The following is an 18444-nucleotide window of genomic DNA, read 5'->3' as shown; positions in this document are numbered from 1 at the left end:
TTTGTTAATGTTCATTTTTTTGTTGCTTCATTAATAATCAATTTTTCACCAATAAATCACATATTTTCTGCCGTTTCAATAAAGAAAGCAAACTTAACAGACCAGCTGCCTATAGCTCATGTTTATCTGCTTATTACTGACATTAATTTTATTAAATGTATAAAACTGCTCCATTTTTTAAAACTTCTTTTTGCTTTAAAAACTTCAACTGATTAATGTTTATAATTATCTTTATAAAAATCTGTCGTCTCTTAATGTTCGCTGCTGTTTCTCCATTTTACACATAACTACTATTAATATAAAATATTCTGGATTTTATTCTGAGAATAACAGTTTAAGTTATTCTCAGAAGTAAATTTGTTAAAATGTGTTCCAAGATTCTGATGAACATGAAAGTTTGCAGAGTTGATCTCTAATTTTAACTGTCAGCATTTTGTTGTTTTACCAGATTAATCTGGATTCTGATGCTTTTATAATCTAATACTCGCCTCATGAAAACATCAACATCCTATTTTTATTTTATGGCTCTTATTTTCTGCTATATCCACCATTTTTATGGAGTCTATATTTTGCTGCTGAATCTTCCTGATGGCCAGCTCTGGCTGCTGCAGTAACTATTATTTTCACTAAAACATTAAAATCAGAAAGGTTCAGTGCTGTTTTTCATCTTTCAGAAACTTTCACTGACTGGATGATGATTTATGAATATTATAAAGAAATGCTGTAAACTAGCTGTAATTCTTTACAGTTAATTTAAAGCCGTGAAGCTGAACTTGTCGCCGCCATCCGGCCTGATGTGTTGCTAAGTAACCCAGCCTGACGCTCTGATGACGTCATCACATCAAGAGGTTTTGTCAGCGTTACGCCCCGCATCACCTTCAAGCACTCTGCTCCGCCAGCATTTCAGGGATAACGGAGGAGTTTCTATGGTAACCGGTTTGGTTCACTCCAGACCCAGCCAGCCGTCACAGGACCGATCCGCTGTAACTTCACTGTAGTTCTGCTGTAGTTCAGTTGTAGTTCAGCTGTAGTTCTGCTGTAGTTCAGTTGTAGTTCTGCTGTAGTTCAGTTGTAGTTCTGCTGTAGTTAGACTGTCGTGCTAAAAGCAGCTAGCCTTTAGCTTTTAGCCCACAGTTGGATTAATGTGGATTAATTTAGTTTTTAGGATTTAGTTTGTGTTTTTGTCAGTCTGCCTGACCTGTTGGACTCTAAACTGTCTCGCTCCAAGCAAACTCAATAAGTATTCACATCCCTGCTGGTGTTGAACAAGTTTTAATTCTGAATATAATGTTTGCTGTTCCAGTTTCATACTTATATAAACAATCTGCCTATTTGATGCCCAAATACATATATTTTTTATTTATTTTACCTCAATCTTCTGGACCAGATTAGCTGCACACCATTTGTGTTGAATCAATGCGCTGCCGTGTTTTTCAGTCTTTATTTTGTTTTTTATTTAGTTTTTGTTTCTTTGCTGCTGTTGCAGCAGAATTTCCTTAATGTGGGAAAATAAAAGCAGGTTTCTGCTGTATTCTAAACAGCTGCAGCTCATCAGCTCTGCTGGTTCTGCTGGTTCTGGACGGCATCTTGTCCTCTGGAAGCAGCCAGAGAGAGAAAACCTGGATGGATCCAGAGTGCTGCGACTCGCGGATTGAAACTGCGGCGCCATGATTTCCTGCAGCGTCGTCACGGTAACAGCCCATCAAGATGTCTCCTCAGAAACGTGCAGAGGTAAAAGCAACAGCCGGCTCAGTGATGTGAGATGAAGAGCCCCTCTGGAGTCAGGTGCTATGACCTTTGACCTGCTGCACGTTTCGCTTCCTGCCTCAGGTCTCACATAAAGACCCGTCTGCTGCCGGACGCAGAGGAGCCATGAAGACGAAGAAATGTTTCCATCTGGCTCTTCTGGTGATGTTGGTCTGCGACGTTCCACCGACTCCTTCCACGTTCAGCTGTGAGTAAATATTTCATATGAATTTTATTTAATACAGCGAGAGAAAGAAAACGTTCAGGTTTGAGACTCATATTTTTATTTATATCTGTATTAAAAGGTTTGAGTCTCGATTAAAAAAGTTTATCCTTGTTAAGTTTCAAATATGAAATATTTAATCTAATTTCCTGCAGAATTTAATTAGCAGACAAATTAAAATTCTAGAATGAAAACTGTGAAAAAAGTGAAGAAAATAATCCAGACTGAGATTTAACAGCATAATATTCTGTTTTTTGGTCGTATTTAATTTTTTATTTGTATAATAGATCAGCATAGATCTGTGTTTAGTGGTTTAGCATTAATTTCTGCTAATTTTCCTGTTGGTTTAGCATTAGCAGAGTTGAGATTCTAGTTCAGCTAGTTATTGAAGCTAACCATTTGGTTAGCATTGCCCACCACTGGTAATAGCTGCTGCTACATTTATTCTCTGTTACAACCATGGCAGCCATTTTGCAAAATGAATCACAAGATCAAGAAAGTAAATCATTTTAATTTAAAATATGTAGGCTCTGCTCTAGGGTCTGAAGTTCTGTGTTTTTCGTTTCAGCTTCCTCCTTCAGAGACTTTGTGGTCTCGTCTCCTCAGGATGCTGACGGCGCCTCCAGCAAGCGGTACCCAGCCCAGACAACCACCGGGCCAAACACAACATGAAAATGAAACTCCTTTAACCTCCAACTCCTCTCTGCAGCCATGGGTTCAGGTTTCACTTCCAGCCTCAGACTAAGGAGATTTCCAGGTCTGGGGAGATTTTCCACGCCGCCCTGCAGATCCTGAAAAATGCAGCAAAGCAGAAATATAACAGGAACTTCACAGCATCAGGTATGGCCATTGTTCTAATCCGTTTCTTTCATTTCTAGCTGCTCTACCAAAATCATGTAGAAACCATGAAGTAAAACATTTTAACTCTCTTTTGCGGCGTCGCTGAGCTGCAGTGACTTCATTGTTTTGCTTGTGTCAGAGCTTTTGTCACGGAAAAATCTGGAGCTGCTTGCAGAGCTGTCTCAGTGTCCGACTGGAACGGATCCAGCCGTCTGTGAAGGAAGTCATCATGACAAATACCGCAGCATATCAGGAGTCTGCAACAACAGGTAGCAAAACCGCCGCGACGCAGGGTCATGCTTCAGGTCAGGAGATTTTATTATTACAGCAAAGAGAAATAACAACTGAATGTGGAGTAAAACTCAGTAAAAGTGAAGCTTTCAGCTGTTCTTTTGAAATAAATTCCCAGCTTCAGATTTTAGGACAGACAAGCTAAAGGGTTTGACCAGTGAGATCCAGCATTTGATGCTAACCCCTAAAAAACAACCAGAGATCCTGATTGGACAGGAACACTAAACTACTAAACACCTAAAAAAATTATTGTGAGTTAACACTAAACTGCTAAAACATAAAGCAATTAGCATTACTTTAAAAAGATTGTGAACATTAGCGTTAGCGTTTTAAACACATAAAAGTTAGCAGGCGCTAACCCTAAAGCATATAAAACATTAGCAGGATGCTAACCATTAAGTCGATTGTTCCTCATCTTGTCCTTCCGGTGCGAGACTTGATAATATTTGAATAACATCAGTTTCTGATTCTGGTGCATTTTATTAAAGTTTTATGACCAAAGTAGAAAATATTTGAGGCATAAAGTTCATGAAGTCATGAAAATGGGGAACATTTTATGACAATAACTAGTTTAAAAGGCTCAAATATGGCAGCCATCTTAAAAAATTACCATCATCCTTTAAATTGAAGTGGCTGATGGGAAATATGAAAGCGTTAGCATGCTAATGTTCGGTAGCTGATGGAGGTTTACGGTGATTAGCTGCTCTAACGGTTTTACTGCATTCTGTCAGGATGAATCGGGTTAAATGTTGTTTAGATTGAAATATTTCCTGCTGAATCTGTCGGTTTAAAGTGAAGCAGCTGGTTTCTTCGTTCTGTCAGACAGAATCCTGACTGGGGCGCCGCCAACACGGCTTTGGTCCGATGGCTTCCAGCTGAATATGAGGACGGAGAGGAGGAACCCAGAGGCTGGGACCCCCAGCGGCTCCATCACGGATCCCAGCTTCCCACGGTAATCTGAGTGAAGGTAGAGCCGGGGCTCCGCGGCGGTCCGGTTCGCTCCGCGGCGGTCCGATAAGGCCCACGGAAACCGGCTGGACTATGAGCCAGACCGACAGGCAGGAAACGATTGGCTGAAATGAATACGAGCCACGGTGGGGAGCGGTGAAAATATAGATTTCCTCCCTGAGCAAAAACAACCAATCAGAACCGGGAGGCGGGGCCTAGTGCTGTCAATCATCCTCATGTACTTGCTGCTGAATAGCTAAGAAATAAGTCACAGGAAAACCTTTTATCTGCCATCATCCGTGGTATTGCTAACTAGCTTTAGCATCCACAACAGGCTATGTTAGCTGCAGTACAGCAGAGAGCAAGAGGGGATGATTGACAGCACTAAGACCCTCCTCCTTGCTCTGATTGTTTGCATGACATGATGACAATTTCAACAAACATCTAAGAATATTTTTATAAATGTTACATCTTTAAATGACCTGGTTTTAACCTCCGGGTGTTCTCACCTGATTGGCCAATCAGAGAGCCAATCAGCTCTCTGATTGGCTGTGATGATAGACTGAGTGCTGATTGGCTCTGTGTGATGGGTGTTGTGTGTGATGGACGTTGTGTGTGCAGCCGCGGCGTGTCAGCAGGGAGGTGGTGAGGACTTCCTGTAAGGGTGCAGATGCTGCGTACTCCCAGCTGCTGGTGGACTGGGGTCAGTACATCGACCACGATGTGACCCTGACGCCGCAGAGCCTCAGCGGAGCCGCTTCCTGGGTGCAGCAGGACTGCCGCTCGTCGTGTGAAAACCTGCATCCCTGCTTCCCTGTCCAGGTGATTCTGCTCAAAACTCCAAGAACTGGAATCCGTTCTTAGATCAGTGAGTATATTATGTAATCTGATTACATTGTGGCGTGTGCCTGGTTCTCAGACTCAGGACTCCCTTTGCATGCCGTTCCATCGCTCCACGCCGGCCTGCTGCTCCAGGGCTGGCTCCGGTATCCTGCGGGCTCTGCAGCGGCAGCAGCTGAACGCCATCTCGTCCTTCATTGACGCCTCCCTGGTGTACGGCCACACGCCACAGCTGCAGAGCGACCTCCGCGACCTCTGCGGCCGCAACGGGAAGCTGGCTGTAAACGGGCGCTTCCGGGACCGGCAGGGCAGACCTTACCTGCCTTTTGTAGCGGAGACGCCGTCGGCATGCGGGCAGGGAGTGGAGTGTTTCCGGGCAGGAGACGGCCGGGTCAACGAGGCCCTGCCTCTGATCACGCTGCATACGCTGTGGCTCCGGGAACACAACCGCCTCGCAGAGACCCTGAAGCTCATCAACCAGCACTGGAGCCCCGAGGCCGTGTTCCAGGAGGCACGCAAGATCGTTGGTGCCCTGCATCAGGTAAGAGTCCGGCGCCCCCTACAGGACCGCTGCAGCTCACACACCAACCTCACTAGTTTGATGCCCTTTAATAAAAACCTGGGACTGATTTGTGTTTGTGTGTATCGATAAAACAAGGTCCGACTGTCTGGGTCTCTAAATGGAACCGCTAACTAAAGGTTAGCTACGTTAACCTAAAGCGCTAACCATAAAAATCAGTAAAACTTTTATAACAAATTGATGTCGGATCATAATTTCTTGGTTAATGTCAAGTTGTCCTAACGAAGACATTTTGAATAATGTCAACTTTATATTAAAAGTGTCATGATTTACTGAATGAATATTTATGACAGCAGTCATAAATATTCATGAAGACTGACTCATGTTTATGACGGTGTTATGACAGTCTTATTCACAACCCATCAAACAAAGTGTTACCATTCCTCCCATTGTTGCTGCAGGAAGTGATTCCCAGTTGTTCTGTCCTGCTGGGAACGCTGGTTTTCTGCATCCCTGCTGTAACGTGTCAAACAGGAGAAACGGAGATTAATCGTAAAATCAACAGCAAGTTGTGGACCGGAAATGAAACATGAATGAAAGGTGTTTGGCTTTTCTCAAAAGCGAGGGAATTATTTCTGTTTTTGTCAGACATGGAAATGTTTTTGCATCTAAAGCAGGAAATTGTTTCCAAGATCCTGCAGGAGGGAAAACTGGAAACCTTTCCTCAACTTATTCCTGAATGAGTGAGTAAAACAGAGAGTTGGATATAAATATTAATCCTCTAATTTCTACGTTTTGACATAATGTACAGTTAAAGTATAACGGCTGCTCAAGTTTGAGTTTTCTAACTAAATATTTTCATACAGGCTCAAATATTTACCTACACCCCAGTAATGTTTTGTTTGCAGAATAATTCATGTTGAGTTTATTCATAATGTGTTCTGCTTTACTAAGTTACATTTAGCTTTGAATAAATAAAATTGCTTAGACAATTATTAATCAAACTGGTAATCTAGATCAAAATTACCATTTGGGGGCATCATTCTTACCGAGGAAACAGAATTCAGTCAGTTATTATTTCTGATACCTGCCTGATGAGGTTTGAAGCTACAGAGGAACAGCAACATGCTGCACAATAAAAAAAAACAGTTTTGTTACATAATCAGTCTACCTAAGTTAATTAAATCTGTAAACTGGACCTGATTGGGTGGAAACTCGTCATGGTAACTGCATGTTTGATGCAGGTCACCTAGCATCTTTTCAAAGCAGCTATTTTTAAACACAGAATATTTCTTTAATAATTTCAGTTTGAGCTGATGTGGTAGAGCAGCCAGCACCTCTAATTAAGAGAAAAACAGAAACTGCTTTACTAAATGTGGAAATGTGTTCTGGCACAGCAGAAAGGTCACATTTCCTCATCCACAATGAAACTTTTGTAATTTTTTGTCAGACTGAGGAAGCCAGGCGAGTAGAGCAGTTTTATTTTCAGCAGACTGTCAGTGGGCGACCAGCACACGACATGAAGAACAAACACAGAAAGGTCAGACGCCTTAATAACAGACTGCTGTCGGCCTCTGGTTCTAAACTGGAACACTGGCAATCTGCTGCACCAACAAAACCAGTTTAATGTTGGTGGAAGATCTTCAGAAACATCCTAAAACAGAGAACCTTCTTGAAATGTTTCAGGACAATCAGTCGCCTTAAATATCCAAGAGAAGCGGCAAGAAGACGGTAAACCATCCGGCCAAGATGCACAAGCAAGAAGAAACAGAGCAGACTGGACTTCTTGAGGAAACTAAGATCCTCACAGGTTTGCATCAGATGCTGCAGATCGTCAGTCTGCAGTTTTTGAGAGCGTCATCTCTTCTTCCATCATCTGTTAGGGCCTAAAAAGGCTCAACAGCCTGATGAAGCCAGAGCTCCTCTGGGTAAATCAGATCAGTGTTTCTCTTGTTCAGAATGTGAACCCCTTGTTCAGAGGCAACCTGTAGCAAAACCAACTGTGAAAAACGGTTAGAGGGAGCAGAAGAAACCCTGCAGCATTGTTTTGAGGCAACTGACTGGATTTGCCAGCCACAGGGAGACGACATCAGTACCATGACTGAGTGTGTAGCAGAATATTCAGCTTCTGCATGGACAACACCTTCCCCACCAGAAGCATGCACATTCTGATTTATGTTAATGAAACCTGGCCCCAACAGGCCAGCAGGGGAACAGGTTGGTTTGACTCAGAGCAGAGAGAAAGAGAACCACAGCAGCTGGAGGTGGAGCAAATGGTGGAGTTCTGGTTCCTGTGGAACCGGATCTACTGGACCATCAGGTGTGAAAACAGCCTTTCTTACACTAAGGAGTTGAAGTTTCTTTTCTAAAGTTCCTAGATCTTTCCAGATCATCCCCTCCTACTAAAGACCTTTGAGATATTCAGCTGCCAAATTCCAGAAGTGAGACAATCTGAGTAGAACATCAAAGTTCTCTTCAGACATTTTCAGTCAAAGCGAGTGATCTTCGTCTCCCACCTGTCTCTCACGGCGTCAAATGGTCATCTTGTCTGATTGGTTTGGAGCAAATAAAACCTGCTTTGGAAAACGATTTAGACACTTTGAAGTAGTTTCAGTCTTTCCCATGCCTTGTCTTTCTTATTTGTCTTCCAGATAATAACGATGAGAGATTATATCCCTAAAATAATTGGTGTGGAGTCGTTTGAACGTCACATCGGGCCCTATGGCGGGTACGATCCGACGGTGGACGCCTCGGCCTCCAACGTGTTCGCCACGGCGGCCTTCAGGTTCGGCCATGGCACCATTCCTCCGATCCTCAGAAGGCTGAACGAGAGCTTCCAGGAAGACCCGCGCTTCCCGCACCTGAGACTTCAGCAGGCACTCTTCAGTCCCTGGAGGATAGTTAAAGAAGGTCAGTGCGCTCCTTTAAGGCAGCCATGGAAACCTCCGGAGAGCCACAGGAAGGAAGAGATGTCGTATTTGGGTCAGCTGGAGTTTCAGGAGAAATTCCTGCACAATTAATTCACCAAATTAAAGCTGAAGATGCAGGATTGGCCCAGTTTACCCACAATTCCTAGTTGTTTCCATCAGTCTGCAGGACGAGTTTGGACAGAAATCTGTTGGATTTGCTTTAATAAATCATTTTTGACACCACTGAGCAAAGACAAACTGTTTCTAAGCAGAAGCTGGTTTGCTTTTTAGTTTGGTTTTACTTTTTCCCAAAGAAGCTGCTTTATTCATGTTCATTTGAATGTTCTTTGGTATTAATTGAAAGCTGCAGAGCTCCTTGTGTGTGTGTCCAGTGGCATTGAACCAACCTTGGTGTGTGTGTTTGTTTGCTTGCAATACCTTGTGGGGACCATTTTCCTGACACATACTAAGTTGTGGGGGACCCACTGCTCCTTGTGGGGACCCACTGCTCCTTGTGGGGACTGAAATCTGGTTCCCACAAGGGGAAACGCTGAAAGTCAAAGGAACGTCCCCACAAAGATAGTCACACAAACGTGTGTGTGTGTAGTTGTTTCTGTTACCATGGAGGGTCCAAACGCAGGGAGCCCACCAACCCAGAGGGGCCCTGTGTGTTTGCGGTCCAAATTCTGGACCCCTCATGGGAAGCCAGTCTAAAGCAGATTGGGAAGCTCTCCTAACATGCTGCATGCTTTTTTTCCACTTAGCCCACTTGGTAGCAATGATAGGGAAAGTATATGCAAAGTGTGTGTGCTCAGTAATGACCCCTTGTCTGGGCGAGGTGGTACTGCAAGTATACGCTGTACAGGAGTTCTTCATTTAACCAACCAGGGCTCTTGTGGTCCAAGTTTTGACCAATAATATTGACTGATATCCAAAGAAAATATGTTAATTTGTGAAGTTTCAGGAAGTGATTATTGTAAATTTCCTGTTGTAAAACATTATGACATCACTGGGTAGGCTTATTTTATTTACATTTTACTTGAATAGTTTGTTGCGTGTGTGTGCAGGTGGCATCGAGCCGACCTTGCGGGGCATGGTTGCCACGGCGGCGGCGGTGACGGCTCCGGACTCCCTCCTTGTGGAGGAGGTAACGGAGTCGCTGCTGGTTCTGGACTCCCAGAAAAACCTGGATCTGGCTGCCCTGAACCTGCAGAGGGGGCGGGACCACGGACTGCCTGGTCAGGATCTCATCACAAAATATCACTTTGGCTCATCTTGAACAGAACCAGTCAATAAAACACTGGTTTCCAGGAATGGACCAAATTATATTAAAAGGGCAGTGTTATGTGTTTACCATTTTATGGAACAGTCAAGTAACTGTTACCTTCAAAAATGTGTTACCTTATAAAAATGTTGTTTATATCAAATATGACCTAAAAGAAACTTTACTTCCTGGTTTAGCCTTGAAATTGTTCCTTTAATTGTCACTTTAAAAACTCCTGCTCTTTCTGAAGCTCCGCCTCTAGGAAGTCATCCCAACATGGCTCCTCTATTAACCCTTTAATGTTTTTACCAGCATTGCTCTGAGTAGCATCTCCATAATGAGCTCAGCTGTTTGCTAATTGCTGCTGACTAGTCTGAAGGAGCTGAGTGAGGGGAGGAGCTGTGCCTCGAAGGCGGGGCTAAGTCCACCCAGGTGTTTTGGACAGCTGAGTGGTTGCCATAGAGACTAAAGGATTTCTCAAACATGAAGGAATCAAAACAACACTGCTGAAGTGTTTGTGGTGATGGAATAGCATAATATGATAATTTTACATAAAACTGTCCCATTAATAAACACAGCGATGTGAAAAAATAGGAGACTTTATGTTGCATTTTTGTATATATTTAGACATATGGATGTTTAATTAATAAACAAATCAGCTGCAGTTGGACCCAGTTACTGTTTGGACCTCAGATGTTCAGTTTGTTGCCTCAACAACCAGAACTGTACAGAACCATTTATGAACAAAAAATGACTGAACTTTCTGCTTCTGTAAGCAGCTGCTGATGAAATCCACTCAGTTCCTGGATACCTTAATCACCAATTCATAATAAATCTTAATATTTTCTGTTTTCTGAAGTTTAGTGAAGAATCCAGAGTTTTCTTCCTTCTGCCACCTTGAAACGGAGTCACTGGATTTATTTTCTGTCCCGCTGCAGTTAGCGGTTCATCAGTCAGCTGCTCAGCCTGCTCCTCCCTGAGGATATTGTTGCTCTCCACCAGATAAACAGACATGTTTTATTGTCAGGACACATTAACTCTGGGATCAGATCCAAGAAAAGTTATGCAGCCTTCATATTCCTGATTCCCGCCACAGAAAAAAAAAAACATTTTAGAGTCTGGAGTAGAAAACTGAGCTTAAATCTTTGGTTTTACATCCTTAATAGAAGCACCTAATGCAGCCTGTTAGTTTCCACCAGTCTGAGGTGTTGCTGCTTGGTGTTGTAGAAATAAAAGCATCTTTGTGTAGTTAAGGGGAGCTGATGGGACGGCAACACTTCTGTGAAAATCTGCCTGCAGCTCCAGGGAGAAACGTGTGAAAGTCGCTGAGGCTGGAAGAAACCTCTTCTGCACCAGGAGAATCAAACCTGAAACTAAAGACGCTGCAGCTGTTTCTAAAAGAAGCTGCATGTTTGTGTCTCTGAATGCTTCTGGAGGACATTTTGGAGCATTTCCATGCTGCTCACCGCTGCAGGAAAACACTGAATTTCAACCTACAAAGCAGTTCTCTGAAATAAATCATGTTTGTCTGACTTCTCTGCAGTCTCAGAACAAAGAGACTTCCTGCCGTTCTTTAGGTGTGAAACATAAAACTCAACATGTCGCCGGCTCGCTGCCACCAAACCGTCAGGGAGTTTATTTCCTCTGAATCTAATTAGTTCTTCATCGCTGCCAAGTTGTAAGTTGGGGTGTTTAAAATACTCTGTTAGCGCAACACACAAATGTTTTCATAAGGTAACATTTCCAACTTTATTACCAAAATCCAATATTGGGAATAAAAATATGACTTGGGTTTCATTTGTCAACTTCTCTTTAGAGAAAATGACAAATGTTAAGACAACTTTATTACAATCTTATATTTTTAGCAACAAGCAGAATCAAAGAGTTTTATGTGATTAGGAGAAAATAAAACAAACAGAAAGAAAACGGCAAAAATGTAGAAAAAATGTCTGATAATCAGACTAAACTTTATGATGTTCCTTTTATTATGGATCAAATCAACTTAGTGTTCCAGCAGTTTTTCAGTTTTCTGGAAGTTTGTTCCAGATCTGTGGTGCATAGAAGCTGAATGCTGCTCCTCCCTGTTTGGTTCTGGTTCTGATGCAGAGCAGAACCAGAACCAGTGTGAACACAGGTAGATAAACCTGCTAGTCGTCTGCATAAGTCAGATAAATACCGTAATAATCTCATGTGTTCAGAGCAGGCAGGTACTGGATGAAAGTGGGCCAAGAACCCAGCCCTGAGGAACCTCAGCTGGAATTGTTTTCTCTGTCTGAACCTTTGCTAAACGCCACTAACTTAATCTAAATTCATTTCAAAAGAAAAGCAGACAGACCACTTGACGCTGGAATGACTTTTCAGGATACAACGACTGGAGGGATTTCTGTGGACTGAAGCGCATCGTGACGTTGGACGACCTGGCAGAAGTCGTGAGAGATCGCAGAGTCGCTGAGAAGATTCTTCATTTATACCAACATCCTGACAACATCGACGTTTGGCTGGGAGGATTGGTGGAAAACTTCCTGCCCGGCTCCAGAACCGGCCCGCTGTTCGCCTGCCTGATCGGAAAGCAAATGAAGCTTCTGCGTGACGGAGATCGGTACGAAAACATTTCTGCTTCGTGTAAAACCTGAAGCTGAAGCCGAAGCTGCTCATGTGTTTGGGTTTTTGCTCCAGGTTTTGGTGGGAGGCGGACGGCGTGTTCACCCGGCAGCAGCGGGAGCAGCTGTGGAAAACTTCTCTGTCTCGGATCATTTGTGAGAACTCGGACATCCAGGAGATTCCTGCGGATCCCTTCAGGCTGGCTCGGTATCCGGCCGGCTTCGTTCACTGCAGCGCCGTCCCAGCCCTGAGCCTGGAGGCCTGGAGAGACGAGCCGAGTCTCGGTGAGTTCACCGACACGAGCCACTAACTTCAGACGTTCAACGCGCTGACGGCACAAACTGCTGATGTTTCAGACCTGCGACTGTGCGGCCCTCCACGGCCCGTAGACAACGGAGATTTCCTGTTTTCCTCCAGATCTGGAAAACTGACGGCTCTGTACAACTGTTTCCATGGTTTCCAGCTAGAGGGCGCCGCTGAGGCGGTGTGTGAAGGAGGCGTGTGGAGCGCTGACCCGCCTCGCTGCTCAGGTAGAACATGGTGGAGCAGACTGAAGCTTACTGCCACCTGCTGGTCATTCTGATGCATTACCATCTTGCCTCCTGTTGTCCTCTGAGGAGCCAGACGTGTTGATGGTTTAAAGTGCTTTTCATCAATACTCTCTGAACCTTCTCACACATTTCTTTTCACTTTCCGGGAACGTTGTTTGGTTGCTCGGCCTCTTTACCTTTGACCCATCAATGTGTAGCGGTCTAGTCAAATCATCATCATTCTCTGAGAACAGATGCATTTCATGTCTGGAAAGGTTTCTTTTGGATGTGGTTACCATGGAAACAGAAAAGCATGATGTTTTTTTCCTGGTTGTCAGCAGAACAAAAAAAAATGAAAAGAAACTTTTATTTTTATTGCTTACTTTAGTTTTTTCTGTTTCCTCAGAAACGCGGCTCGTCGCTCTCAATGCTGCAGATCCACAAAAGTTTCTGAACTCAAAACTGAACCAATAAAATCTGATTATCCTGAAGTTTTCTGTGTCTGTGAGATTCTTCTCAGATTTTATCATTTAGTTTAATTTCTCTAATAACAATCTCAACATCTTTGTGCCGTTTTATTAATGTTTCTGATATTTTCAGGCCGGTTCAGATTCTCCTGGATGTTCAGACTGACAGTGAAACTCTGTCAGGTCAGTGTCATGCTGCGGGACAGATGAAGGAATGGGAAACGTTGGGATTAATAGTTCCCAACAAATTATGCTTAACATCTGTTAAGCATAATTTGTTTGTAAACAAGTCACTTATCATGCAAATTATACTTAATAACATATAAATCTTAAAAAGTCGCAACATCCTCCAGTTGGATTTACCTCTATTTTCTCAACATTTCTGTTCAGTTTTTATTGAGGAGAAAACGGTGACAGCTGATCGTTACCTAGCAACCAAAAAGTAACAGAAGCAAGACTGAAAAAAGACAGAACCACATCCTGTTAAGCATTCTTCAAAATAAAAGACTATCCAAATAAATCGTGCTTCGCACTTAAAAGTTTCACTTCAGCTTTACTAATTATATACAATCATGTTAAATTCAATGAATAATCATTTACATGATGATTATTAATAATAATAATCATCATGTAAATTATATTTAACATAGAAGTGTATAAAAGTTACAACATTTAAAACAACATGGGTCAGAATTTATGACAGATTTTAATGTTTAGCTAGAAATATTATCATTCAGTGACCGTTCAGTTGGTCCTGCTGAGACTAAAAACAGACTCAGCTTCCGGAAGGCGAGACACGAAGCGTTCTGCAGGACGGCAGAGCTGAACAGGGACTTGGTGAGGAACTAGAAGGTCAAACCAGGCGCTGACCTCTGACCTGCTGCTCAGCGGCCTTCCTCACATCATCTGTGGCTGAGAAGCTGCAGAAAAGGAAACATGTTGCTGTTTGAGATCTGAGGAAGGACAGTCAGTACTGCAGTTCTACACCAGGGGGCGCCATAGGGTAATAATGAGCTTACAGCCCGGATCGCGTCCTGCAATTTTTCACCTGATTCAGAAATCAGAAATAAAATAAAAATCTTTTCCAGATCTGATTGTTTCCATTGAAAGGTTTTCCTCCCTGTTGTGTTGATCTTATTATTGATCCAGTATAAATTAGCATAACGTCTAAATTTGTCTGTGTGTGTGTGTGTATGTGTGTGTGTGTGTGTGTGTGTGTGTGTGTGTGTGTGTGTGTGTGTGTGTGTGTGTGTGTGTGTGTGTTTCTGCTGAGTAAGCAGAGAAGAAAAATGCTTGACCAAAGTTTTGGCTCCTCTGGAACTGAAGCAGTTTTAGTTCTGATCCGATGCAACGGCTCAGAGTGAAGCTGATCTGATCAACACCACTAAACCTGCTGCCAGGACAATTTCTCTCTTCACTCCAGAGTTTTTCCTTCCACACAACCACAGGCTTTTAAAAAGACGCCGGTTGATAGAAGCTCACTGCGGCTGCGAAGTGTCCGTCTCTAGGTAACCATGACAACAGCGTCAGTTCGTGGGGTCCTATTTAGGTCCCGCAACGACAATTTAGCTGACCCTAATATTTCCGTGTTTTGTTTTGGTCATTATTATTACACTTATTGTTGATATGTGTGTGATCGGTGTGTCTGTCAGACATTTATAGCAATACGGAATAAATCGCGTCCCGTGGTTCAATACGGGGCGGAGACAACGACAACCATTGTCATTTTAGCCTAGCTTAAGCTAACCTGAATATTTACAACTCTCTTGTTGATACACTGACATTACTTACCTACTGTCTTTCAACCACTTTGAAAAGCTTTTCTTCGTCTCTCCAACATCTTTATCCTTCTCCCTCTTCCGTTTTCTGTTTTGTGCCCCGGAGTTTTTTCTGCGCCCCATCTTTAGCTCCCTGTTGTCGAGGCATTACGACAAATTTAAAAGAACTTTCGAAGGGCCGCTGCACAAACAGCTATGAAGTACATAAAATGCTGACTAGAAAAAAAAATCCTACATCGTTTTTGCGCCCCTTCTAGTGCAGCGCTCCTATGCGTTGCATACGCTGCATAGCCACCTTTTGCGCCACTGTTAACAAGAGTTGTAAATATTCAGGTTAGCTTAAGCTAGGCTACTATGGCAGGTGGTTGTTGTCTCCCCCGTATTGAACCAATACGGGACGCGATTTATTCCGTATTGCTATAAATGTCTGATAGACACATCTATCACACACATCTCAACAATAATGTAACAATAATTACCAAAACAAAACACGGGAAATATTAGGGTCAGCTAAATTGTCGTCGCGGGACCTAAATAGGACCCCACGAACTGATGCTGTTGTCATGGTTACCTAGACACGGACACTGCGCAGCCTCAGTGAGCTGCTATCAACCAGTGCCTTTTTAAAATGTCCACCCGACACTACACCGTCTTTAGAAATAAAACCTCTGGCAAAAATACAGACGGTAGTGGGAAGACACGGGCTAAACAATCACAGTGAAGTTTAACAGGGGCATTAAAATAAATGTGTCGGTGACATTCAGTGGCAGCCAGTGGGTTTGATATCAGACAGAATGGATCAGGAGAGGAACCGCAGACCCGTCAGAACCTAAAGAACCAGACATCAGTCTCTTCATCCCTCAGTCATTTCCTGAGACCGAAAAATAATATAGATGGCAATTTAAAGAACAAATCATACAAACAGATTAATAGTAAATAAATAAATATTGTTAAGAGAACATTACAAACGTTTGTTAGGATTGTGTAGGAAGAATGTTGATATTTTTTATAAATACAGTGTTTTGTGGTCAATATTATTTTACCATTTTATTAATGCGGGTTGCCAGTTTGGATCAGGCTTCCTATCAAGCTGTAAGAATGATAGAAAACATGCTAACAAAAAGCCTCAGACCTGCAGACACAGGCTGTTTGGCTCACTTGTACAAGTTTATGTAGGGGATGGAGGGGCGCCGGTGAGATGTTCGCATCCACCTTAAAAATACGTAGTTGCGCCCCTGCTGCTGAGGAAACGAGTCGCCTCCTTCAGCTCTGCTTGTTGTTGGAACATTTCCAACCTTTAGGAATGAAGCAGATCCAGAAATGAGTCACTGCTGATCCCTTTCTTCAAAGCTTTGTCTGTTTACACTTTCAGCTGAGTCGTAATCCCAGATGTTGCTAAGATAAAAACCATAAACATTGTTTTGCTTTGCTTCTGTTTGCTTCCAGGTTTTGGTTGTTTTCAGTTTTTAAAGCCCTTTTTGAAGCAGCAGAAAATGATTCATATTTCTACTGTAAACTTGACCTTTCTGTTAGTGGACAGAACTTTGATTAAAAATATTTTCACAACAAAAACTTTAAAAACTTTGTTTCAGCAAGCAGAACTGACAGCCCTGTGGAACGCCACAGTGCAGCATGTTACCTCCATCTGACCTCTGACCTCTGACCTGACCCTCCAGAGCCACATAAAGCCGGTTCCAGAGTGGGTCATCTAGTAGCTGCAGAACGTTTCCAGGACCAGAGGACTGAAGTCTCAGATCAGAGAAACTCATCCAGGCTTTAGTTTCTCTTTAGTGGCTTTGATTCCTGCAGCAGCGTCTTCACAGGTCTGATTGACAACCCAACGGTCCAGAACGCTGCTGCTGGAGTTCTGACTAGAACCAGGAGGAATGAGACACCATCCGGTTCTACACCATCTAGTTCTACATTTCTTCACTGAGAAACTTTAAACTACTGCTGGTAGTTTATAAATCACTGAATAGATTAAAGATCTGCTGCTGGATCAATCTGCTGGTTCTGGTTCTGGTTCTGGTCTGCATCCAGAACCAAACATGGAGAAGCGGCATTCAGGTTCTATGCACCACAGATCTGGAGAAAACTGCAAACCAGCCGAAGCACTGAGTTCCTATCAGTTGTTTGGATTTGCTTTGATTATCAGAAAGGGAAACTTTGATCAATATATTTAATATTTTTGATGATTCTGATGAATCTGTATGGATTGTTTCATAACCGGCGGCTGGTAAATCACTTTGAACTCCATTATTGCTGAAACGTTTGACTTATAAAATGGTTGTGATTGAAAGAATCTTCCAGTGAATCTAGTATTTAATTACTGACTGAAACCAGCTCCGATGTCTCGTTGAAAAGTATTTCTTGTTCACTAAGATGTTTGCAGTAGAAACTCGACTGAAATGTTTGGTGTATTTGGTGTTTTTGTGATGAGTTTCCCTGATTTAACCTGATTTGAATGTTGGACTTTGGTGCGTCTTTATCACTGAGGAAGCTCTGCAGCGGGTTGAAGGGACAGTTGGACGGGATGAAGCAGGCATGTTCAGCAGCGTCTGGTCCGGACCAGAATCCCGCTGGGAACCTGAGGTCCACTCAGGTCCTGATGACTCTTCAACTAATCACACGGTAAACAATGACTGAAGCTTCCTAGAACCGGAGGAATGCCGTCAGGGCGTAGGCTGAGAGGTGTTGAGTCATCAGGGGATCCTTGAATGTCACACATGTTTAATAAATCACAGGAAGATGGATTGTTTTCATTTCTGCTGAACAGAATTTCATCTCTTAATCTCCTCTGTTCTGCTCAGCTGACAGCTCTGTAAATTTTACAACCCAAAACAACAACATGGTGTTCACACAGAGTTTATGATGTGAAAGAATGAACCTGTATCTGAGTGACATGGTGAATCGTCATGGTAACGTGTCTGAAGCTACGACCACAATCACCAAGTTCAGAAGGTTTGGTGGTTAATCTGAGTCCTGATTGGATCATTTACAGTAGATCCCGTTTGAGTTCATTTTTAAAGAACCTTTAAAAATTAATCTGTTCTGCATAAACATGATAACCATGTAAGAAATAATTTTCCTGCCAGAAACAGACAGAAAACTCAGATTTAAAGGAAATTATCCTGGTTTCCTGCTGGCTGTGCCAAAGCTTCCTATATGAGCTGCTGCTTCTGGCGGCGGTACGCTACCAGGTTGCTACGGAAACCCTTATGTACGTCAATCTGACATAAGTTTCAAGGCGTGACACGGATGGGATGTCCCGAATAAAAACAAGCAGTTAAATAACATTTGAAATCCAAGAAGAAAAACTAGAATGAGGGAATGCAGCGGAGCCGGATTCACTTTCCTTCTGATCGGTGAATGTTTGAAACGATGTTATCGTGTTTCTGCTCAGATTCACATCAAAGCTTTCCCACGGGTTTCAGCTCCACTCACTGAAATAAGATTTGATTTAATGGTTTAATAAACAAAACATCAA

At 42.8% G+C, this 18444-nt stretch overlaps 1 protein-coding gene across 2 annotated transcripts; it reads left to right on the top strand.

Annotated features, from left to right (window-relative positions):
* Positions 1 to 124: 124 nt before the first annotated feature.
* Positions 125 to 13197, top strand: tpo (thyroid peroxidase). 2 transcript variants are annotated; one of them, XM_044142008.1, is made up of 15 exons: positions 125 to 929; positions 1542 to 1731; positions 1831 to 1954; positions 2538 to 2601; positions 2679 to 2809; positions 2949 to 3078; positions 3923 to 4052; positions 4670 to 4870; positions 4968 to 5429; positions 8060 to 8318; positions 9385 to 9555; positions 11943 to 12180; positions 12258 to 12466; positions 12539 to 12712; positions 13119 to 13197. In XM_044142008.1, the coding sequence occupies exons 2-15, from the start codon at positions 1708 to 1710 to the stop codon at positions 13184 to 13186; spliced, it is 2385 nt and encodes a 794-aa protein (XP_043997943.1). In that variant the 5' UTR covers positions 125 to 929; positions 1542 to 1707; the 3' UTR covers positions 13187 to 13197. The 2 variants fall into 2 exon arrangements, with proteins under 2 accessions (XP_043997943.1, XP_043997944.1); XM_044142009.1 differs by lacking the exons at positions 125 to 929; positions 1542 to 1731; positions 1831 to 1954; ... (1 more) ...; positions 2679 to 2809; positions 2949 to 3078 and adding an exon at positions 3088 to 3114 and having other exon boundaries at positions 3927 to 4052.
* The last annotated feature ends 5247 nt before the right edge of the window (positions 13198 to 18444 follow it).

This window comes from Gambusia affinis, linkage group LG16 (assembly GCF_019740435.1).
Source record: "Gambusia affinis linkage group LG16, SWU_Gaff_1.0, whole genome shotgun sequence".
Lineage (NCBI taxonomy): Eukaryota > Metazoa > Chordata > Actinopteri > Cyprinodontiformes > Poeciliidae > Gambusia > Gambusia affinis.
The sequence above is the reverse complement of the archived record's forward strand: the minus strand, read 5'-3'. Positions and strand labels throughout refer to the sequence as shown.

Coding starts and splice junctions, on each gene's coding strand:
- tpo (XM_044142008.1), top strand. CDS start 1,708: ATGTCTCCTCAGAAACGTGCAGAG. Junction 2,602..2,678: donor GACGGCGCCTCCAGCAAGCG/GTACCCAGCCCA, acceptor TCCTCTCTGCAG/CCATGGGTTCAGGTTTCACT. Junction 12,181..12,257: donor CTTCTGCGTGACGGAGATCG/GTACGAAAACAT, acceptor TTTTTGCTCCAG/GTTTTGGTGGGAGGCGGACG.